General features: G+C 38.0%; 1 protein-coding gene across 1 annotated transcript in view; it reads right to left on the bottom strand.

Annotated features, from left to right (window-relative positions):
• The window catches only part of FAM188B (family with sequence similarity 188, member B), an 80576-nt gene that overhangs the window by 39926 nt on the left and 14849 nt on the right, over positions 1-25801 (bottom strand). Inside the window, exons 6-13 of the mRNA XM_010561253.1 lie at positions 16304-16362; positions 15843-15952; positions 14589-14705; positions 10978-11066; positions 6254-6355; positions 5201-5264; positions 3763-3828; positions 3440-3507 (exon numbers count right to left, since the gene is read on the bottom strand). Coding sequence (XP_010559555.1) covers positions 3440-3507; positions 3763-3828; positions 5201-5264; positions 6254-6355; positions 10978-11066; positions 14589-14705; positions 15843-15952; positions 16304-16362 — 675 coding nt within the window. The remainder of the gene's footprint in view (positions 1-3439; positions 3508-3762; positions 3829-5200; positions 5265-6253; positions 6356-10977; positions 11067-14588; positions 14706-15842; positions 15953-16303; positions 16363-25801) is intronic.

The following is a 25801-nucleotide window of genomic DNA, read 5'->3' as shown; positions in this document are numbered from 1 at the left end:
TGGTACTTTAAAATGATGATCTGTGAGAAAGCCATGAATTTTCCTCATAATAAAGCTACATTTTACAAACAATTCTGACATTGTGGACCAGAACTGTAATAATATTTAGATACCTAAAAATGCAAATAGGCACCATAAGGAATTTTCATGTTCACTTCAGACACTTAGCTCCCCCAAATACAAACACAGATGATTGATTGGCCTTGTCATAATCCATCTGTTAAGAATTTAGAGGTGATGGGAAAAATAAGCTCTTTGCTTATATTATTAAAGAATGTTTACCATTTTGTAACAAGTAAAGCAATACAATCAATAGCAGTTAGGACCATTGCTGCTTTTGGTGATCCTACCAAATGCCAAATATATTGTCACTTGCTCAAACACAAAAAGGAAGCCTGCAGAGGGTGGAAGCAAGGACGGGTAGCCTGGGATGAACACAGAGAAATTGTCCAAGCAGCCAGGGATCAGGTTAGGAAAGCTACAGCCCTGAGAGAATTAAATCTGACCAGGGACATCAAGGGCAACAAGAAAAGCTTCTATAGGTACATCGGTGATAAAAGGAAGACTAGGGAAAATATGGGCCCTCTCCGGAAGGAAACAGCAGACCTGGTTACCCAGGACATGGAGAAGGCTGAGGTAGTCAACGACTTTTTTGCCTCAGTCTTCACCGGCAAGTGCTCCAGCCTCACCACCCCAGACGCAGAAGGCAAAGCGAGGGACTGGGAGAATGAAGAACTGCCCACTGTAGGAGAAAATCAGGTCTGAGACCATTTAAGGAACCTGAAGGTGCACAAGTCCATGGGACCTGATGAGATGCATCCACAGGTCCTAAGGGAACTGGTGGATGAAGTGGCTAAGCCACTACCCATCATATTTGAGAAGCTGTGGCAGTCCAGGGAAGTTCTGACTGGAAAAGGGGAAACATAACCCCCATTTTTAAAAAGGGAAAAAAGGAAGAACCAGGGAACTGCAGGCCAGTCAGTCTCACCCCTGTGCCCGGCAAGATCATGGAGTGGAACTTCCTGGAAACTATGCTAAGGCCCACGGAAAATAAGGAGGTTATTGATGACAGCCAACATGGCTTCACTAAGGGCAAATCGTGCCCAACAAATTTGGTGGCCTTTTATGACAGGGTCACAGTGTTGGTGGATAAGAGAAGAGCAATGGATGTCATCTACCTGGACTTGTGCAAAGCCTTTGACACTGTCCCACACGATATCCTCGTCTCTAAATTGAAGAGACACGGATTTGACGGATGGACCACTTGGTGGATAAGGAATTGGCTGGATGGTTGCACTCAAAGAGTTGTGGTCAATGGCTTGATGTCCAAGTGGAGACCAGTGACGAGGGGCATTCCTCAGGGGTCAGTACTGGGACCAGCACTGTTTAACATCTTTGTTGATGACATGGACAGTGAGACTGAGTGCACCCTCAGCAAGTTTGCCGACAACACCAAGCTGTGTGGTGCGGTTAACACGCTGGAGGGAAGGGATGCCATCTAGAGGGACCTGGACAGGCTTGAGAGGTGGGCCCGTGTGAACCTCATGAAGTTCAACAAGGCCAAGTGCAAGGTCCTGCACATGGGTCTGGGCAATCCCAAGCACAAATACAGGCTGGGCGATGAGTGGATTGAGAGCAGCCCTGCAGAGAAGGACTTGGGGGTGTTGACTGACAAGAAGCTCAGCATGAGCTGGCAATGTGTGTTTGTAGCCCAGAAAGCCAACCGTATCCTGGCCTGCATCAAAAGAAGCATGACCAGCAGGTCGATGGAGGGGATTCTCCCCCTCTACTCCACTCTCATGAGACCCCACCTGGAGTACTGCATTCTGCCCTGGGGCCCCCAGTATAAGAAGGACATGGACCTGTTGGAGTGAGTCCAGAGGATGATCAGAGGGCTGGAGCACCTCTCCTATGAAGACAGGCTGAGAGAGTTGGGGTTGTTCAGCCTGGAGAAGGCTCTGGGGAGAGCTTAGAGCAGCCCACCAGTACCTAAAGGGGGTCTACAAGAAAGCCAGAGGGACTTTTTACAAGGGCATGTAGTGACAGGACAAGGGGTGTCAGTTTTAAACAGAAAGAGGGTAGATTTAGATCAGATGTAAGGAAGAAGTTCTTCCCTGTGAGGGTGGTGAGGCACTGCAACAGGTTGCCCAGAGCGGTTGTGGTTGCCCCATCCCCGGCAGTGTTCAAGGCCAGGTTGGATGGGGCTTTGAGCAACCTGGTCTAGTGGAAGGTGTCCCTGCCCATGGCAGGGGGGTTGGAACTAGATGATCTTCAAGGTCTCTTCCAAACCAAACCATTCTATGATTCTGTGAAATACCTTTATTAATCTGGACCTCTCTGCTGTAACTAGCTCAGAAAAATAAGAATAAATGACATATGCTATAAAATTATCACATTACTTGTGTTAGAGTGCAGAAGTGGAGTTAAGCCAATAGCCTGTAGTGTTACCATAAGCAAAAGAAATGAAGAAATGACAACAAAACCAAAAAAACAATCTGTAAACACTTGTAGGAATCTCAGTAGGTGAGCAACTGAATGCGTATCACAAATTTGGACTAAGTTGCTATTTATTTTCAAGACAATACAGAGATGTTAGAAATAAAAGCTTACATAAATCAAACCCATGCTGCTTTCAAGCACAAGCTGCTCTCTTAGTGTCAGTTGTTATTCCAAGTTGTCAGGGAACAGTTTTTTCACTTGCAGATAACTCTAAGACATTTTTTAAAAAGTGGAATTTGACAAAATGAAGAAAATGTTTATATTCTGACCCACTCTGATATTCACAGTACCACAGAAATACATTTAATCTGTATAAAAGCACAAAAACCTGCAACTGTGCTTGGGCAAGCCTCAATGAGTTTTTAAAAGAGGTTATAATGACTACTGCTTAGTTAGAGCTCAGCGTATTTATTACACCAATAAACTGAGACTAGATTTGTCATACCGTACTTACACCATCTAAAAATTAGCTGCCTAATCCATTTTATACTAGCCTTTCTTTATCATTATCATTGACGAGAGAGACTGGGGCATCACAAGCAAGTTATTCATTCCTACCTAAGACAGATACCTAAAGTATGTGAAATAAATAACCCTCTAAATGAGTCTTGCTTTCAGCTGTCAAGAGAGGGAGCATAGGCAACTACCTTTGACATGATGCCTAATGTTTAGATGGAGTCATTTATATCAGATAAAGTGGACTGATCACTGCCACTTTAACAGCGCCTATATATATATATACACACACACAAGTGTATGTGTATACAACAAAAAAAGACAAGATTAGGTGAGTAAATCTGCATAACTTCCCTATATTTATCAGAGTAAACATCAAGACAGATTAAAAAGGCCAGAGAGTTAAGTACATCATGGTTGTTTCCTCACTTTGCACAGCTTGTTTGCTTTGCAGTTTATGAAACAGGGATACAAAGACACTCACAGATTGATAGATCTTGATAAGATGACAGACACAGTCAGAAGGATGCACCCACAGGGACCAATTTCAAACTGAAAAAGAAAAGGACTATTTTTATTTTGTTTGTTGTGTACATTTTTTGTCCAATCCTAAAGACACACAAATTGAACTGAAAAGCTGAAAGAATTGTTCTCATTTATACTAAAACTGAATTTGTTGCTCTGTTTGTTAAAATGCAAGACATGTCCATATAGTGTTTGAAACAATGTTCGGAAGACATCATAGGGGACTGATAAACACTGAAACCTGAACTATAACAGGTTTTGTATCTTCTCTATACACAGTACCTGATGAATATTTTGCTGAAGAAATACAATCAGATCTTCATATCTTGTGGCACTATGTAGTATTAGCTGGGAAGAAATGTAAGAAGAAAAAAAAAGTAACTGAATCAATAACAATTCATTTTTATAATCCGAAAGCTGGAGTAAAGTAGCCGAAACTTTAAATCTAACTGGAAAAATTTGAATAAACAAAATGGAATAAAGATCTAAAGAAATCTACCACTTACTGTTGCTAAATGGTATAATACTGTATCTCCACACTTCGTATATTCTGAATTTTTAAATACTGCTTCCTGTTGTTTTTAAATTCATTGAACAGTTTGATTAAACTTTAAGCATTGTTTTTTCAATGAAAAACAATTCCTAGAAGAAACATAGGAATACTGCAGCTTTAGAAGACATAGAATGGGCAAGTAGCTTAGGAGTTTATACCTATGAGGTGACCCATCTATAGCAGGCATATATCAGAGCACTTCTTATCATAATCAGAGAATACGCCCATGAATACTCCTATTTAACATGAAGTTCAGGAGAGTTCACAGACCCAGGCCCTTATTTCAACATTCTTTGTCTATTTTTCCATCTTCAGATTTTGACAGAAATGATGGTCTTGCGGATACTGTGTGAGGAAAGATGAAGCAGTCTGGATTATATTCCTTTCCATCACATTTTCACTGTGGCTATATCCACATGACCTTTGATAAGCAGTACTTAGAGGCAGCATAATGGTGCTAGTTGCACTCCGAAATAGCCAGCAGCTGAGAATTCTGTTAACGTATTAATTATCTTGTCTCTTGGAAAAGCATATTATAGGCAAGGTTTTCTGCTGCATTCACCCTATTATACAGGTTTTCACCTTCAGTTGTTCCAAAACTGTCTGGTTCTGAAAAGTTGTTGGCACATCCATTCCTCCATTTAGGAGGCCAGTAATATTTCCTTAAACCACTAAAGCCTGGCTTATGGCATCACTGTTTGCAAAGCCATCTGAGAGCTTCAGATGGAAATAAAGGCATAACTGGAAAGTATTTTGCCATTTAGATCTTCTGGAGGGAAAAAAAAGGCAAAGAATTCTGTGTAAGACAAGAAGAAAATACTGCCTTTTGATGCTCACGGCCATGCTGGTCAACTTGAAAGGATCCATGTTCACTTTTACTACATATCAATAAAAGTAGGCACAGTTTATAAGCTTGAAAAGTAGACGGAAAAAAAAGGACTTCAGAGAGCCCAATTGCCCACAGACACTGGGAGGACTCAGAGCCAGCCAGCCAGACTACAGGATTTTGTTACTTCCTATTGGTTTTTGGATCACAACTAACTAATTTGACATAAAAGATTTTAAAACACTAAGAGAGCAATGGAAATCAGATTCATTGTACTAAAATAAGAAAAGCTAGAAAGAGGATATATGGAGAGTGTTACTGTGAGTTACGCAGAGCCTTACAGTTTCTAAGATTCCATCTGCCTTGTATTTTCCTATGGGAGTGAACTGCTGTCTTCCTGATGGCCTGAAGAGAATATTCAGACAAAACCAAAGCTCATGTTAGAAGGAACAAAATGGCATTAAAGAGAAATCAAGATGTTATATTAACTGAATGATGAGCCAAAGATTTTGTATTATTATTTTTAACCACTTTTTAAAAAAGGGACCTCTTGCATAATAAGTTCATATTACATATTAAACAAATTTTTATCAATGAAACATATACTTTAGCTATGCTGTGCTCTCAGTATACTTAATATCAATTACAAGTTTCTCTATACAGAAAGAGGATAAATATAGGTTTAAGATGTTAATGACAGTTTTTATTGGAAAAGAATATTAAAGCAATGACATTAAAACAAGAAGAACATATGTACAATATCATCACATAGGAAGGATTTATAGATGTAAAATATGCAAAATATCATTTGAAATGTCTTTGAATTTTCTGCTTCTATTTCAGGTTTGAAGAAGGACTTCTGTGCCCAAAAGTTTCTCTGTTATTTTTCAGCTATCTTAGTTGATCTAATAAAAGAAATGACCTATTCTCACAAAACCTGGCTCACTTGAAAATATCATGTCACATCCAGTACAGCCAAAGCAAATCTAAAAGTTAGATGTCTTGTGTACAAGCAGCTTAATTGCATAGCATAAACTAAGTAACTAGTAGGAAGCTACAGCAAAAGGAAATTAATCCCAGCCATAATAGAATATCCTGCAATACAAAATTGTTGGAGTAAAATGCTGTCTCTGGAAAAATAACTCTTGATAATGGTTTTGGAGGAATCCTAGCCTCAATGAAATCCACAGGATCTTTCACAGCAATTTCAAAGAATTTGACTATTTTGTCCAAGCTACTGAGACAGCAGAAATGACATTTTGCATTTCTCCCTAAGCCATTTTAGACTGCATACATACATGTTATAAAACTTTCATTTTGTAAACTATGTACATATATAACAGACACAAGTATAAGAGCATTGTACAGTAACTAAAACCGCTTCTCCTACTTACAGTGCCACAATTGCTTTTTCATTGCCTCCTGCACGCCACAATATGTCTGCAATAGCCATGGTGAGGCATTTGGTCCTGTGTACTTCTGAGGGCTGAAGACAACTGCAGTCCAGGAAATGGAAGAAATAGACAAGTAACAAAATGTGTACTGGGAAGCTTACTCATTAGAGGGCAAACTGCCCCAATTACAGTATACATAGATTCATAGCAGGTTTGCAGCTAAAAGAACAAAAGCAATTTTCTGAGACTATTTAGGTGTTGCAATGCCTAATAATGAGGCTCCAGCAAGCTGCCTTAGAAAATAATCATTTAGGTATCTCAGTTCCTTCTGTAGTCAAGAAAAGAGACAAATTGGATGGCCAACTCAAAAAAATCCTGTGAGCTGAACAGGAAGCTAGTATTGTTACTGAGAAGACGTACCGGGTGTAAAGGTACAGTTGAATCTGACTTTTCTCTGAGGATTAAGCATCTGAATGAAATGCCATGAGACCACTCACTGTGCATGCAGTATGAAGCCTTCTCAGCACTAGACTGAACAGGTGATAGGAGGATGTGATGCTGTTGTTTAGCACCTAAAGAGCTCTAAGGAGGGAGATGCAACTGAAGTTACCACTGGAATATGGACTTTCTGGAACCATTCTTTGAAGTGAACCACCTTAAATCTCATTTTAGGCACTCAAGAAGGTACCTTGGATCTTACTGAAGGTAATCAGATCCAGTGAATAGAGCTGTATCTAGAACAACTTCCTCTTTAGATTGCTAGTAAAACAAACTGGGCACAGTGGGTAGGTCTTCTCTGAAGTCACAAGCAAAACAGAAATTTGAGGGAAGTTAATTCACCTAGGTCAAGTGTTAACAGCAGTGTGTTGCATTTGGGTGATCTGGATGAGCTTATGTTGCTCATAATGATGGTTAGACTGCTGTTATGGGTACTTAAGCTAAGCAATTGTAAGCTTGCTAGCCTATGTCTATATATTCTACAACGATACCCTTGTAATACAGGTGAACCTAAGAGATAAAATGCACAATCTCTATTTCTAGGAGATCAATACTAAAAATTGTGTCTGATTTATAAGGAATGGTTAAAACAAAACTGTTATTAAGACCAATGGACCAAAATCAAGAGAAGACTAAGGTATGATCAACAACAGGAACTGATTATGCACAGATCTATAGTCATACCCTGGAAACTAATCTTCTAAAAAAAATAGTGGATGCTCTTTCAGATTACATATTTGTAATTGGTTTGACAAAAAAACAGGTAAATGTACTTTAGGGAACAATACTGTATCGCCAAATAATGGACAAGAGAAGCTAATTCATCTTTAAATCTGTAATAAAATTGTTTTAATATTCTGTAACAGGATTGTTTTATATATTAAATATGGATTTTAGTTTATAAAGGCCTTCATACTTAATTTCTTTCTTAAGTTCTTATTTCTTAACTCTTGTCAACAACATAATGTTCTTACTTAGTACTAAACTTCATCTAAAGTACTATCTGCAATAAACAGTATGCTTGCATTTTTTTAATAAGGTATGCCCAAAGTGGTGACCTAAAACATTATGGTGACTGACCTAGTATTGGTCTGTGAAGCCCCACTGTTTCTGAAATATCTTCACTTAGATGCTTGGCTTGGAAGTTACACAATGATATGCAGATCTACAAGATGCTTACAGTAGTTTATTGATCTATATGTAAGCAACGCTGTCAACACATTTCCTACAAGCTGTGTTTTGTGAAGTCTTCTAATACCTCCTGTTATTCTAATTTCCAAGATGTGAATGGAGAAATAAAGGACCAGGAGGCCAAAAGCCACACAATGGAAAACTGGCAGATTTAAAAATAAAACCCAACATCCATGAGCCTGAAGAAGAGGACAACAGATCCATGCCCCTGGGAAGCACAGAACTGGAATTTTCTCTAGTGGCTTCAAGAATGGCAGTCTTTGAAATTCAGATATTATCAGTCTTAAGAGTGTTACCAGCATGGGAGATGATGTCAAAACCTGTTCCCAGCATTTCAGTAAAAAATCTAATAATTCAAAAGACTAAACAAGAAACACCAAACATCAAAAAATTAAACAGACTTTCAAGTTCAATGTCTGCCTTGAATATAATGTTCATTTAGAGAATGCTTCTCCCTCTGAAGGATGTGAGATATGGGAAATAATTGGTGAGAGTTTTCAAGTAAAAAAAATATAATCACAACTTTCTCTTATCTCTGCCTGTGTTCTAATACAGACACTCAGAAATTTATGGGAAGCATAGCAACTAATTTACGTGTCTGAAAGAGGTAGCAGAGTAAGAAGGAGACATGATAATTATTTCTTGAATGTCGAAGAAGCCTGAAGTTAAACACTTACTGTGAAGTGGTTAGTAATTTGAAAATTCAGGTTAGAATTAGAAAGGAATATTAATCCTCTCATTTCAAGCTCTAAGACTTCCCTCTCTTTCTGCCTAAGAGTTTCTGCCTGTGGCAAACACATCATAAGAAAAATATGTTTATCTCATGAATAAAACAGTCCATCTTGCTATTCATTTTAAGGAGCCTGGAGGCTTTTAGCATTTCTGTGCATAAAGACAAAGAGCTCACCTGCTAACCTGAAATCCTACAGAGAATTTCTGCATATTTCAGCATCATTTTTCATATACAAAATATGTAAAAACAATTTTAAAACCATGCGGATAATAGGAGGGGAAAAATAGGAGAGGCAAATGTTGCCAAGTAAACAGGATAGTTTGTAGCTGGCATGAGTGGGGACACTTATAGTTTAAACAATCTGGCCTTAATCCACTTATTTGGGTGCCACATAATTTTATGATATTTACTATCACTGAACCACATTGAAAGAGGAAAAGGTTAACATCTCTATTTTTACTAAGGATGACCTGAGACTCAAAGGGACCAATGAGCAGATGATCAAAGGCTGTCCTCCAAGCTGAAACAAATTCTTGGCTTTCACAACCAGAAATAATTCTTTGGTGAATTCTGTGGAGGTTCCTGGTCATAAAACCTAAATATGTACTGATTTTCTTGCATGCAAGTTTCTGAGTTTTCTCTTTTATGTGGACAAGAGCTTCATTGTGCCTTGAAAAGTCTACTTCCATTATAAGCTAAATTAGAATAATAAAGTTTTGCTAGCTAATTTTTGCACTTTTAAAAAGTGTGCTCTGAACAGCAGGTTCTTGATAGGAATTACAGACAGATGTGATGTACTGAAAGAACTGAACAGAAGAAGAAAAAAACTAAACCGCATAACATTGCAGAATTAACTTGACATTACACTCTGCACATGTATTATACCACTGACCCTATCTCTTTATCAGTCCATCCTAACTGCCTTTAAGTGACTTCAAGGAACAGGCAATTTTCAAGTGATGAATTCATAGCATCTTGTTTATTTGGCCCTTGTCTTGGGGTCTGCTGGCAATCAGTGCCAATAACGACTAGCAACAGCAATAGTAGTAGTACCTGTAAAACTTTCAGTATTGTATTTAGACTCTAAGCCTGTTTTTCAACATTTCTACTGGCTTACTAGGTGTCTTGTATCAGGACTGCCTACACACTAGTACTGGACCTGGGCACCAGTGTGGACCCCCTAGGGCCTGGTAATCCTTTGATTCTCATCTCCCACCCTGGGTGCTGAAGGCAAATAATGATGTTCTACAGGTGCCTGTTTCATTCCATTATTGATGAAAACAGCCCAAACAATGAATTTACATTAAGTGCCACTCAGACAAAACTAATAAAAATCAACAGAGACCCTGTCACTTTCCTAAAGAGCTCCAAGCAGAAAAGTGTATATTTATGGCCAAATTTTTATACATGATGAACATTTTTACATTGTAAGGTAATGAAGTTCAAGAAAATTCTCAGCATGAAAGATTTTCTTCTGACTAAATTGGGGTCAGTGTATCACCCACAAATAACACAAGGTGGTGGCAGCGTAAACCAGTAAAATACTGTTGCACCTATTCAACAAACTGCATCTATAAAGCACAGGAAAGCTTTGTGAAATTTTTCTTTTGTAATGGACTTAATTTGTTATTGAAAACAAAAGGTGAATACAAGAAGTCTGGTAATACAGTAATTTTTTTAGACATTATTTTCCAGCATTTCATTGAATAAGCTCTGTTCCTTCAGCAAAGTGACAAGTATGTTAATATTATAGAAGTGCAAGCAATTTTCCTTGACACTAGCAATACTTAACAATATTCCTTTAAAGTAAGTAGAAAATACACACAGAGAATTTAAATTCAAATTCTATTAAGGAGTTTAACTGTGAAAGATCAAACACAGTAGCAAGAAAAAAAAATTATAGCTGTAACTTTAATTTTTCACCCTCCCTGAGATTCATAGTGTCAAAAGCTGCATGAATTTCATGGTCTTTCAAGCCTTGATTACATTTTCTTTGAAATCATATCTCCATGGGATCTCAAGGTTAAATAATTTTCATTGGCCTCAATTCAAGCTGTTGGATTTTTTTTAGAGGTTCTTGGGTTAATGACAAGCAAGTAATTTACAAATAAAACACCAACCTCTAAATTCCTACAGTTGAAAGGGAAGTAAATACAAGTAAATCATACGCTACTTTGTTTCTCTCTCAGAGACAAAGAGAAGTTCAATAAGTTCAAACTCAAAAGGCTCCTCAGTGGCTGCAGCAGAGAAAAAAAAATTAATTCTGTATGGAAAATATTTCTGATGTCAACTGCTGACTTACCGAGTGTCTTTATTCCTGTTACTGTCTGCAAAGATAAGCTGTTGTAGGACACAGGCTTGAACTGCAGCCAGTACTCCACATGGGCCACCCTAAGGGGAATAACGGGACACTCCATGAGCAAAACAATTTGCATTGTTTGATGCTGGTGAAAACTTTTGCAAGCCATGCGCTTCCATTCAGGCTTAAGCCGTTCTTTCATCTCTCTCTTTCCATCCATGACTTTGTAGTACTCTCTGTCACTCCATTTTTTTGCAAGCCAGTGAAAATCAGTGTTACTAACTGGTATTGTTTCCCACCTCTTTTTCCTGAAAATTCCTAGACATCTATAATGTCAAAGGAAAGGTTTTTTAAAATCTGTTCTGTGATTATGCAAACAAATGAAAGATCTCCTGATCCCTATTGAGCCACAGTGTACCTTGACTTCCAGAGAGAAATCAAATCTGACTGTTTTCCAAATGGTGAAAATAAGCCTTGGTCTTTTACCTCCTCTGAGCACTATGCCCCCCCTCAAGTTCCCACTTACATCACTAAACAAAAATTTCAGTTTTATGTATAGTCCTCTGCACCAGGCAGCTATCTAACTGGGGAAGAAAGAAAATGAATGAAGTTTGAACCTTTCAAATTATTCATTTTGAAAAAAAATCACAATACCAATAAATATCATATTAACTTTAAACTTTATGGAAAATAGATAAATAGCTGTTCTGAAAGACTGTGGGATGGAGTAGCAATTCCACAGCTTATTCCTTGCTTATTCCCTGCCATCTAGCCCACCTGACTCTATTGCACAACCAAGACCTTTTCCTATGGGTTAACTATATGGCAGAGACAGCTGTACAAGTTGTCCTGAGAAGCAAATGGTATGCCCTCTTCTTGTCTAGAAAACTTCATCCAGCATAACTCCCCTTGTCACTCAATTCTCTCCCAGGTGCCTCATATCATATTATTTACTCAAGTAATCTGCTGAGGAGACAGAGAAAAGCCATCGTTTGTCTGGAACATCTAAGCATGAACGGAGCAGGCTATGCAGGACACAAGACTAACATCACAGATACCACAATACCACACATCAAATTGGTAGTACTGCAAATTACTGCAACTTAACAGAAGATTCAGCATATTAAATCCCACAGATGCTGTCCCACGTGTCTGTCAGCACATGCTGCCATTCTCAGAAATGGGTTCACTCTTAACATTAGGAAGTCCATTACTTTAACACAGGTCCTCCCTAAACCAGCATCCCATATAGGCTGACATATCAGTGCCAGCTTTGTCTACCAAGGTCACGTAAGAAAAACTATGAGAGTAAGAAAGTATGGACCACCCAGCAGGTTTTCTGGAGAGTCTGTGTTCTGATTTTAACCCATGCCAAAGTCTATGCTGTTGTTACTCTCCAAAGCATGAGATTAACCCAGGATCACACTGCTGTCATATGCTACAGTTGCGCTCCTGATTTCCACAGTAGATCACAACCAGGTTGTGATGAATCAGTTTAGGATCTGTCAAACTCCTCTCAAAACCATGGAGCAGAATGAGAAGTGCAGCCAGCACTGCTATTTTCAAATAGCAATGTGACCAAAGTGATCAGTCTAATTCTCAGGTTGTCCTAAGTATGGCATCAAGCCTAAGGGAATGGGACTTCCAGGTACATGCAGTATGCACAGTATGCAACCTAGAAAATAAAGGTCCTGTAATCAGAAAATAGCTTAGATATTGATACCTTCCATTTCCTCATTTACATTACACACACACTACCTCTCTATAGTGACTTACATAACTAATGAGTGAATCATCTGAAATATATAAAGGAAAAAAGCAAGGTTTATTTCAGTCCACCAGGGAAAGCCTCCCAGTCAAAAAAATTACGGGAACCATTCTAAATATCTTCTTATTGCACCACAGAAACTTAACGTAAGAGAGAATCAAACATTTGTTCAGCTGAAATGAATTTTGGAAGTGAGGAGGTATATATTACCTATCTGAAATAAACACATCTAAGCAAAACACTCTGGTTTACCATTCCTGTTGTGGAATTTACAGTAGGAATTTAATGGCCAGTGAGTCACTAGAAGTGATGAGATATCCTTTCTCTAGCAGCAGGGTCTGGAAACACCAAAGTAACATTTACTGTGGACCAGTGAACATTACTACCATGGTTCCTTTTGGAGTTTAAATTAACATTTAATATCTTTTTTCTGCTAGGTTTTCTTCAAACATAAGCAGCTTTTCTCTGAGATCATCAGCCTAATGAAATATTTAACTAGACAAGGTAAGTTAATTAAACATCTTAATGACACATTTATTAGCCATCGTCCTTGCCCCAAAGCCTCTCTTCCTCTCATTTCTGTATAGTACATAATGGTCTACTTCTCTCAGGCCAGATAAAGATTTTCTGCATCAGTGCAGAAGCTTGATGAGTGTTTTGTAAAGAGGAGTCTACTCCTTCCCTAGTCTTTACTGAAGTCCTCAGATCCTTGCTCTTTAAGAGAAGAGACCTGGTGCATGGATGTCCCAGAAGCATATATCACAGGGCAGAGACAAAAGCATTAAGCTGTAGGGGAGGAGGATGCATTTTTACAATGGATCTGTTTGATTCTGGAGGCAGCTACACATCCTCACCCTGCGTGTGGTCCCTGGTCTGAGTCTACACATTGGCCAGATGAGAAACCAGGCTGACCAACTGCATCTGGCATATGGAGCAGAAGGACAGTCTGAAGCACTGCAGTCTGAGTCTGTAAGAGTCAGGTGCCCAGGCAAGGTTGAGAAGATAGACACCAGATGAGTGAGTTTCCCACTGAATGCCCTAGACCAGAGAGATCTTTGTTAGCACCAAAAATTTCTATGGATTGGGTATGTGCTTTCCAGGCTGACCCTAGTCATAGCACGGTGGTTTTACCAACTCGGGTCACCACAGGGACCTCCTGGGGATTTTAGAAAGGGCCACTTGGTAGATGATGCCGAGGAATTGATAAAAACCTTGTTTTAGGGAGGAGCTGGCATCTTGTGGCTGCAGTCCAGAATTACAGAAACATGGCTGCAAAAGAGGTGGTCCCACCAGCCATCCCAGAGTCCCAGCCTCAGTGACACTGCAGGGGCATTTGTTCCCTTTTGTTTTAGGAATGAGCCTCATCATGTGACCCCCATATCTTTAAGAGGCAAAAATCTCCTTGTGATTTCCCAGGCACTGCAGGCAATTTTTGCTATGTCATCCCATTTTGAGACAGATAAAGCTCTATCTTAAACTTGTTAAACTCTGCCCCCCCAATTCCTTTATCTCTTAAAGTCCACCCTTAATTTATGCTCTTTTATTCTTTTACCACCACTAGCTTTCAGCTGAAGTGGCTTGTCTTCCTCCCTACGAAAAACTCCCCATCACACATACATATGTGCACACTTTCTGTAGCTACTTTAAGTTTCCCTCAGAAATATTCTATCCATCTCAAGTCTCCTAAGAAGACCTGACAAGGTCACATCATCCACTGGTAACTAGAGAAGTTAAAGAAAGAGAAAAGTCTTTAGAAGACTTTTTTTTTTTTTACTGCTGAAACACACAGCCTTTGTAAACTGAGTGTAAAAAGCAAAGATCACTTTAAAGAAGTCACTTACAGTACCTTTTTTTGCACAATGCCGTATTTTAACTGTGGTATGTTATTAAAAGTAAAACTCTGTATTTTCCATTCTTCACTGAAGCAACAAAGACTAGAGCCAAACAAAAGATTTTTTAATTCCTATAAAAAAAAGGAAAGAAAAAAGTTCTCATTTTAAAAACAAATCAAAACATAGATACATTTTCTTGCAGTAATTTGTAGAAAAGAAAGGAGGAGTGTGGAAGGGTAATGACTAACTCACTACAACCACCCTTTTCTGTTTTATACATACCGTAAATAGCAACACTCAAATGAAAAGGAGCAATTTTTTCCTTTTCCTGCAATATTCCTTCAACTCACAATGCTGTGTGCTGCTCAGCATAGGAAACTGTTTATGCAGATTGTCTGGGGCACAGTTTCCCATGAAACCGTTACAGAATATTGACTTAAATTTAACAACTAGAAAAGCAACACCTACTAATGGTTACATTAGGGAGAAAAGGACCCTGCTGAACACAGTATGGAGAAAAGGCAGCCGGTTTTGCCTGTCAGAATTGCTGGTATGAGATAAATGTTACTCAAATGTTTAACTGCTGTATGTCGGATGGCATATCAGCATGTGCCAAATTCAGATCTTGGCCCTGAACAACTGCAGACCACTGCTATTCAGGAATAGCTACACTGAAGAAATTGCATTCATGCTAAAGTAAAGCTGAGTAAATAAGAACAGACTACTCAGTGTTTGTATAGTTACTTGGACCTCTTTGATCTAGAAATGAAATTGGAAGACACCCTCATTATCTCTTCTCTGTTTTTTCTTTCCCTCTCTCTGAATGGAAAAGAAAATATTAAAAGTATTTAATGCTTCCATTTCTGGTCAGAATGAGGAAGGTAAGCACAGGATAAACAGTGATAGGGGAATAATAAACTTGTTTTAAACCACTGTCAATTTAAAGGACTGGAGAATAAGCACGTGAATAACTGACTGGAGGCATTAATAAAATAATACAAGCTTCATTAATTAAAACTATTATCTGTGCTTCAAGTGGGCTGATGCATTCTGGCATGCTCTTCTGATATTTTTCTGAATTTTGGCCAGGCATCCCTACATTGCTTTTTCACCTGAATACCAAGTAAGGAATATACTCAGGAATGAAACAGCACGTTAAGTCACACAGAAACATGCAACACATAGCAACCTACTGCAGCTTTGGCTAACTTAACCGAAAAAAACATTCTCACACATCTATTTATATTTACCATCATAGTTAGTCTTACTTTTGCAAGAGAAACATCAATTGCCTTTGATACTATGTGAAGCATATACAGTGTTGAAAGATCTGGGTTCTTACTAACTTCTCCAGTTGTTTCTTCATCCTCAACATCAACTAAAAGAAAAAAAAATAATCATATAATGTGTTGCATGAAAAAATTGCTTTCCCCAGCAGGCTCAGTGCCAGGGGGCCACCAATATGACAATTAACACTTTCTTGTCATCCATCTTTATAAGAAAAGAAAATATAGTTTTAGTCAGAAAGGACAGATAAAAAATACATGAACCAGCCTTTGTTTGATTACTTCTTAATGACTTCTTCACACAGTCTTACCCAAGAAATAATAGCACATGCAATTACTCTGACTCAACTAAGGGTTACAAAAGAAGCAACTCATATATATTTGGTTACAGCTGCTCTGAAGATACGATGGCAAAAGCCAAACTGAAGCTTGATGTCACTTACCTAATTCTAGGACATCTTTCATCTGATCTTCTTTACAGTAAGTGGATGTTGGAGACTTCCTACATTAAAATTAAGCAAAAAGCAAATGACCAAATGTTCACTTACAATGAGAAAAGTTGTTTGAATAAACAAGAAGAAATATGGAATATGCCCACACAAAGATATATTTTTTTATGTGTGTGTAAATATATGTGTATATATATCTATATATGGGGGGGGGCATGTGTGTGCATGTGGAGAGAGAGAGATAATAAAAGATGCAGAAGATGATGGATAAAAACATATTCAATGGCTTTCACCTTTAGTTTTTAAAACGTTCTATACAAAGGAGCTCAGTCTCATATTTTTGTATGAAGAAATAAATGGTGTTAGAGCAAAAACTTTTTCAGTGGAAGAAAGCAAAACTTCAGGAGTTCATCAGGAAAAGCCAACAGCACAGAGCAATATACTGCAATTGATTCAGGATTTCAGTTCTCTTTCAACATCAGTTTCATTTCATTTGTGTGAATTCGGTATGTCTCAGGTCCTGCAAGATCATATATAGGGGCAAATTTTATACTGTCCTGAATTTCAAGTGAGGATATTTAAGTATATGTGACTGCCTCTGAGTTCAAAGGATCAGGATATAACATAAAATTTACATCCCTGATGGGGACCAGGATGAGATTCAAATTAGTCATTAAACTACATGAAATATCCAAATAATATAAGTGGGAATAGGTGGTAGACTGGCTTCCTTTACCAGGGTAATTTTGTAATCCACTAAGAGGTAGCAGTTGTTCAACTGCGCTTGTGATTTAATTGTATATTACATAAATAACAGGTTAAAAATTCATATAAACAACTACTAAAAGGACTAAGCATTTAAACTTGGCTATGAAGTCAGAACTTAAATAGAATGTCAGATCTTCAGACATGAGATGGGTTTATTCTTTCTGTTGAATTCATACCAAAATGAATTTAGAACCAAGGAAAAGTTTCAAATAACTACTGTAAAAAGATGATGGGGTTTGGTTTTTTTTCCAAAAGAGCAATACTGCATCATTGGCCTTTGCTTTGGAAAAAAGGTATTGCACTGACAGTCCTTTCAAAAATAGTATGGAATAATTTCCTCAGCAACATTCTTTGTATGCACGATATTATTATAGCAACAACTGCTGTCATATCACATACTTTCCATTAACTTAATTTCCTTTTTCAGTGTGTGAAAGATGAATAAAAACAGAACACAGACATATCATATTCAGGGCTTTTCCAGTTCAAAAGCATTTTGGCACCTTTCACACCGATAATCTTTGATACTATAAGAAAAGAAACACCTCTATTTCTCTATGAACAAGTTAAAGGGTTTATGCAATGACATGTGGATGGCTACAATTCCGAAAAGATAGAATGGAAATGAATCACCCATGTTATTAGGGACTTGAGGTAAAAATAAATAGGATGCGGGTCAATATAAATAAGAGGACTGAGAGCAAATTTGTATAGTGGCATAAGTAGTACTGAGCTCTCACTGAACATAACAGTACTTTTAATGTGATATAGAGCTTAATATAGTTGACTGTGGTATATTTTAAAATACAATCAGATCTCACCTTGCTTTTTGCTAATACTGAATTTCAGCTGATATTCCTTTCTGCTAGCTACTTGCTAGTATTTCATCCCTCCCGGTGAGGGAAAGGGTCTCAATGACACTAAATTTGCCAATAAAATGTTTTTCTGCCAAGCACTCATGTCACTTAACTGTACTTTGACATAACCACAAGCCACATTTTTGTTTTGTCTGAGACTGCACACTATTGTCTCTTATTTCCTAGAGAATAATGTGTTTCTTCCTAGGTCAACCCATTTTGATTTAGTATTGCAAAAACAGAGCTCTTAACACTTTAAGAATGCAGCACTACGGGTTACAGCATCCTATTCGGCCTCATTTGCTGCTTCAGAAGGGCTTGGGTCTCTTATAGGTACTGTATCATATCTCGTAGCTTCATTAGATGTCCTGGATACCTTAGAGTCTCAAATAGCACTATATGCCTATGTTCAGGCACGTAGAACACTGCCTACATCAAATTAGCAACCCAAACACTTCTCAGTAGTGTTTCATCTCAAAAGATCTATAAATGAAAATAAAGTCGACTATGGTACAATTCATATATAGCTCACCGGGTACCAGTTTTTGTAACATTATTGCTTCTGGAAAGTCTAAAAAATTTTGGTTCTACACCCATTCCAGGAAGAACCAATGCTGGGATGCAAAGTGCTTTGAATTGTCAAAGCTGAGAATTCCCATCAAGCTGAGGAAAATGCTGACATGAAAGATTGATGGAGGGTGTTTTCTGGTTAAGAGGGTATTTTTGCAGGTGTAGGTTCCCTCCTTAAGGGGAGCTTGTGTTTCTCAAAACACTCTCAGGACATTTATTGCAATTTCCATTTCAGCAGATGGTTACTGTTCCAGGAAAATTTATTGTACATGTAAAACCATACAGTTAGAATACTGAGGAAGGGGGAAGTCATCCGTCATGGCAGAAAAATGGGACAGGAAGAAAATAAGTTTCATTATAAACATACTATACAGTACTTTCTCTAAATATTTGAACATTCCTATCTGATCTTCATGCATTTCAGAAAACTGAATTTACTCAGAATAGCTGAACTCGCAGAGAAAGCACTTCTTGGCACAACAATGCATGTACATTCCACTATTTCCTATTTATACTACCATACACAAGAGGTCAAAATAAACAAAGGGGCTTAAAAAATAAACACTGATGATCGGTGGCTTTAAGATGACTGTGTTGGTAAAACTTATTTCACTGCCTGATTACACCAGCTTTTCCACTGGACATATACCTTTTCTGCATAATAATTTAGTGTCAGCAGGATGCCAAGAAGTCAATCCTCTGGTCTTTTGCTGTTATGCCATATACAGACATATGTGACATTCTTAGTATAGGGAGTAAGATCTGGAGAGTAGGTAAGAAAAAAATTAGGCTCTGTTGCTATTTGCAAAAAGGTAAACAAGGCCATTATATGCGATGCAGCTTGCCACTGCTTTGGGGCAAAAATATAAAACCAGAATTATTAAAAGCATTTGTAAAAATGCAAAGAAAACGGATCATAATCAATACTAGGCAATATATTTCTATGGGAAAAAGACCTTGTCAAGAAGATTTAATACAAATTCTGCCATGCTTGCAAGTCTGGTTGACAAAGGTAACTGATCTCATACACTTAATTTCTCCAAATTTCCTTTTTAGTTAAAACCTGCATCTGATTTGATTGGCACATGAGCAGTATGAAAAATTAATTCATGAACAGATGGCTCATTGACAGATATAAAAAAGCTAAATGAAAAAATTGCCATTGAAAGGGTCATTTCTAATAAGCTCACACACGAATCTGTGTTTGTCCTGCTGAATTTTATTAACTGTAGTGACAATTCAGGAGAAAGCTACATCTTTGCTGAGAAGGTTTGCATATGAAAAAAAGTATGATTATAATCACGGCTTGAGCTACAAGATGGTTTGAACTACATGATGAGTTGGGCTGACCTGAACAGAATGCTCTCATGGGCAATGAATGAATATTTATCTCCAGCTATAAAACCAGACTGACTATAATGTAAGTGTGGCTCCTTTATTCATACTGTACTCTATCAAAGATTTTTCAGTGCAACACTCCCACATTGGAATTTTCAAGGAGCACAGTACCACTCGTGAGAACTGACCATTACATTCAGCAACTCAAAACAGTTGCCAGCAAAATAAACAGGTATCAGTAAAATAAAACTCCATTCCATTGATTCCATTATATAAAGGTGCTTACAAGACACCAGCTAAGAGACTCTACGTAAAGCATTGAGAAGGGTTCCCAGACTTCAATGCTCAATCAGTTCATATCAGTGGAGGTGAATAGAATCCTCCATTCTGTTTGTCGTACATAAAGTACCCACTCTGACTGGTTTTGGCCTTCAACTGTTAGGACATTTATTTTTAAGGATGTAGAATTTTTGTGGCCTTACATTCCTGTCAGAAACCTCAGATTTTTAACAGTCCAAACCACTGTAACCTGATGAATTTTAGCAAAATAAATTATCTTCCTGAAAGCTAATATCAAATGTTAAATTGGAAGACGACAAAAGCTTACACTGAAGAGTGGGGCAGTTTTCTTATCTCATTTTCTTATAAAAAAAGGTGAATACAGATAACAGCCTATTGGTAAGCACATATACTGCAGAGAGAGATTTTACCTCCTGGTAAAGTAGTCTTAGGGAGATTAACACATAGGGGGACAAAAATTCCTTGTGCTACCTGCAAACAACTGATTGTTTTTAAGGAGTGGGTAATTTCTCATGCTGCTTCCTACTGTGCTCCCCCCAAGGCTCGTATATAGACACAGTGAAAGGAAATGGTGTGAAGCTCTATGAGCAAAATAGGATGTATACTGTCTGTTCTTGCTTTACATTTGAGAAGATCTAGACTCCCTCTGTATTTGCATGAACAAGGCGAATTCTCAAATGACTGAATGCATTTTAGGCAATGGGTTGGACCTTTCCAGTTTTACATCCTTTCCAAAAATAAAGAAATGATACAGAAGCCATTTGCCATTTCCAGTAATTGCAAAGTGCTTCTTCCTATGGAGTGCTGGAAAAATACTAAAAGGGCAAATGGCAGCACACACAGATGTTATGTCGAAGGCTCTGATGCCATAAATCCATTGGCACAAAACAAAAGTCACAAAAGTTACTTTTATTTTAGGTTCTTTTTTCCGGTCCAAGCATTATGTTATAAAAGGTGTTACGCAACTCAAGATACTTGAAGGTTTTCACTGCTGAGTGATTTGGCAACTACAGTATCTCTCTCTCTCTGTTTTTGTATATAGGCTAGTTAAATCCATATTCCCCAAAGATGACCCCGTTTTGTTTGACAGCCATTCTTCTGATTGCCAATTGCAAGAGACAAATAAAGACTTATTCCCCGACTGGCAGCTGCACACACTGCAGGAGGGTTTGGTTAGTCTCTCAGGGAAGGTGCCGACTGCACTATTCTTACTGTGCTTCCTGGATACAAAGCCACACCGAAGCATTGACGAAAGCTTGAGATGACGCCATGTGCTTCTTCATGCAGCTTAAGGACAATGCCTGGTGCTATGCACAGATCACAAACTGACAAAGATGGAAGGAAACATGCAAAGGTAATTTACTACTAGGCTGCTCCAACTCTGCATTCTTTTCCGTTCTTTTGCCTGAAGTGTTGCACTCTGACTAAACTCCTGTTTCCCAGAAATGCCACCATTGCCCAATACATCCTCTTCCTCTTATAGTGGGAAAAATTTAACGAATTTCTCAGACATTGCTCATACACTCTGCATGTCACTGAGTATGCTGGCATACACTGAAATCAGTTGGGGTTTTCTGACTGATTTTAAACAGGCTCTAGTTTATAACAATATGGCCATCTGAGCTCAGACCTCATTTCACAGAATAGGCTATCGAGGTACTTACTTTCTACCCTCACAGGAAAAAATTCCTCAATCACCTGTGTCAGGAAGTTATCATCAGTGCAGTCAGAAACCTCCTGGATTGCTTGTGCTCTGCTTTGTTGCTTATGCTGATGGAGGGAATGTCAAATCCTGCTCTGGACTTGTTCAGAAACTCATGGCCAACATTCTCTGCCAATGTTCTAATGTAAATCAGCACAGCGTGTGGCCAGGAATGATGCAGGATAAAAATGTGTGAGAGGATCTTGGCAGTTTTAGGTTTCAATCATGTATAACTGACAGGTATAGGCTTGGTCCTCACACAGAAAATAAGCTCGTTTATTCCTGTTAATAACAGAAAGCATGAGTATTAATCCTTTAAGCACCATAACACTTTAAAAATATTATTTTGAAAGTCCCAGATATCTAAAAGAATACAAAAAACCCTGCACATATTTTTAAAGGACTTAAAGGATTTCTTTGAGGAAGATTAGTACTTTGTTTTCCTCTAAGGATCTCTTAGCTCCATAAAAGTGAATTTTCAGGGACTTTTTGTTGGAACATATGAAAGGGAAAAGGCAGGAATTTTCAGTAACACAATGGGTTCACCTGTATTCATCTCCATTCAGGATGAAGAAAGCCAGAGGTGGTTCAGATGGCAAAGTAAAGCCATTCGCTCCTTGTCAGTCTTACATAGAAATGCAGGGAGTTGAAGGGAAGTACCTTTGCTATCGGAACACATATTGCCTTACCACAGATTAGACTGACTTCATAATTCTACTATAAAGGCCAATTTGGAGAAAAACACACTAAAACACTGAGGAGACATTTTGCATTCAATGTGCTTGAAACTGAAAGTAAGAAGGCATATGCCTGTGATAAACTGCAGTGAAATATGGGCTAATGTGATTTTATAGTGCTGAGAATCATGCCCTGAGCAGCCGGTGACTGTTCTTATGCCGTATTAGTGAGACTCACAGTGCAATAGAGTTAGAGCAGCCCTTAACTACATGGAAGAAATATAAAACAAATCAGTAAAACCTAACAGAAAAACAACAGCAAAATTTCAGAGCAGGAAAGATAAAAATACAAGCAGGAGATATAAGCTTTAGACGAAAAATGTCTAAATGAACATGAAAATTATATAAAAGTATTTTAACAGTGGCAAATATGTAGCAAGGAACAGAAAGATCAGTCAAAAACCAACTTTAGCTACGGATAACAGGGCAGTAAAAAGCAAATGCAAGGTGAATATAAGGGAAAAATTCCTAAGACTAAGGACGCTAGACACTGGAATATATTCTCAGGGGAGAGGTGTTACCTGAGTAATTTAAGACTGGATTAGACAAAACCCTGGAAAAAGTATTACAGCAAATATATATATATATATATATATAGAAATGAATAATCTGCCATAGAAACAAATGACCTTAAAAGGTCTTTTCCATCTGTAATTTCTAAGATTCTATGAAATATGAGTAATGTTCCACTAAGGAACTTGGTATCTATGGCAATTCACTAACCCTACCCTATTTGTGTTAGAATGCAAAGCACTGCTAGAAAAAGGCTTATTATCAAATAATAAGTGATATTTTGGGAACCACTAAAGAGTGCCCAGCTAAGGCAAACTTAGCTGAGAGACTATTGCAGGAAGAGAAATTCTGGCTCTGAACTCACTGGCGCTTGCTTTCCTGGTGGTGGAGATGAAGTGCATCAGAGATATTTAGGTTTTGGTTGGAAAAGGCATCTGAAGCCAAGCTACACAGTCATAAAATAGCCCTTACTGTCTGAAATATCCATCTGTACTGGCAGACTTCTGAAAGGAAACCACTAGCTCACATTCAGTTTGTAGCCAAGACTGATGGCAAAGCAAAGGAGGGTATGGCAGACACAATTAGAAGAACCGGATAAGTAGGGTGATTGTTCACAATGAAAGGATGAGTGGAGAATCAATTATCTTCCTTGCTCCTGAAATTGTATTATAGATCTCTGCCTTTGGACAATGGGATCCACTGCTGTATCCTTTTGTTCACTAATGGCAGGAGGAAATTTTTGTTCTGATGTAATGATATTCCTATTTCTTTTTGCCTGTCTGATAGCCATTCCCTTTTAGGTTCTATGGAATTGGCAAGATATCCTTAACTTCAGGTCCTGATTGCTAAGTCCTTTAGTTGCCCTGGGTCTTTGATTCCAGTTTTACACTTTTTTCTTCTTTCATTGCTCTGATTCTAGTTTCTATGCTATTTTTCTTTTAATTGGGTGAGGGAGGGTGGTTGGCTTTACACATGAAAACTAGAAGTTCAAACATCGTAATATGTTCTTCTTCTTAACTACCAGAGGTGAAACTGAGGTCTACAGATAGTATCTGCCCATCTAACTCAGCACAAGGTGGTTCCACTACACTGCAGAACTGCCCAGTCAGAGCGCAGCTGGCCAGCTCAGAATTACTCATTTAGAAACTATTCAGCTGAGAAGTAAAGGGTTTCCACATCCCTATCACACCTTACATTGACAGAATTAAAGGACATGGAAAATTAGGAGAGCACTTCAACTTCAGTGGCTACATAAGCAGCAATTGTAGTATGTCTCTGTAGCTGAGACAAAAGAACTTTCTCAACTGCTGTGAGAAGTGCTTCTGCTCGCCTTTCCCCAATTTTGTTTGCTCAAGCTGTGAAACATGGGGACATCTTGACCTTCTAACACCATTTAGCTTCCCCAAATAACTTATTATTCACCATGGTCTTTCTGGAAAAGCAATAGAAAAATTTTAATCCAAGGTCAGGCATCAACTTCAACAGCTATTTATTTTTTTACAGTTCCTAAAGGTCGTGAATTCCATTCCACTATAAAGCCCCATTCTTTATTCTGTGTGCTCAGTTTAGTGATAAATACTTGCTTTTTGTAGGGGATTCAGCATTATGGAGAATCACAGAATCACAGAATGGTTGAGTTTGGAAGGGACCTCTGGAGGTCAACTGGTCCAACCCCCTTGCTCAAGGGAGGACTGACCCTGCCTCAAGATATTAAAAGTGGCAGAGAACCTTTCCTCACTGCCATTTAAGGCTCTGCCCAGGTTAAAAGACTTGGGAAAGTCTTTAATAGTTTGCTACCTTTGATCTGAATATGTTCCTTCAACATCGTCTCTCCCAAGTTCCTGTGGAACTTGCAGCATTTTAACAAAATCATAACTACAGATAGGGCAACTTTTTAGTTGGAATCTTCAATCATTCACTTGAATTGTGTATTTTTTAACATTATTTTTTATTCTCTTGAAAATCTCAAAATAAAAAAATTAAAAAGTAGTGAGTCCTCCACATTTTGCTTGTGCCTTTCACAAAACTGACACTACTGAGAGGAACGAGCACTCAGCAAAAAGGAGAACAGTGAGAAATACTCCTTTGAGAATGAACTATAAACAGCAGCATCAAAATGACCTGAAAGGATAGATGAGGTTTCAAATTCTCCACTGAAGTGGCACTGAGACATAAATGTCATTTTTAACTTGTTAAGTTAAATGAAATTTCTATGAAGGAGTATGGAGGAATTACTGACATAATTCTGTATACAAGTGTGTGTGTGTAGTTTGATATCGATATACAAATACTAGATTATGTATTTGTCTCCATATGTTCTTGGAGAAACATTTTTCATTTTCTTAAAATGGAAGGTTCTACAGTAAAATATTAGGAGTGCTGTATACATTGTATCAGTTTATACAATCAGAAAACTCATCAACAATCTACCTTTGCATGATAAAGTCACATAGGAAAATATCACGAACTGATTCACTGTTAATTACTTCTGCTGCATGATTTCTCTGTCAAAGCAAACCTTTACCTTTCCTTATTTACTTCATATATTTATGATTGCACTACTATTATGTAGTTTAGGCAGAAAAGAAATGTACTGTGGCCACTGAAGCATTTTATCTAAACTATTAAAAGCTAAAGCCATGGAATATGAAAAGTCAGAAAACCAACTCCTGAGAAAAGTAAGTTTAAAACTCAGATTGAAATACTG

This window comes from Haliaeetus leucocephalus, unplaced genomic scaffold (assembly GCF_000737465.1).
Source record: "Haliaeetus leucocephalus isolate CR32 unplaced genomic scaffold, Haliaeetus_leucocephalus-4.0 Scaffold0, whole genome shotgun sequence".
NCBI classification, from domain to species: domain Eukaryota; kingdom Metazoa; phylum Chordata; class Aves; order Accipitriformes; family Accipitridae; genus Haliaeetus; species Haliaeetus leucocephalus.
Note: the sequence above shows the minus strand (reverse complement) of the source record. Positions and strands in the feature narration are given on the sequence as shown.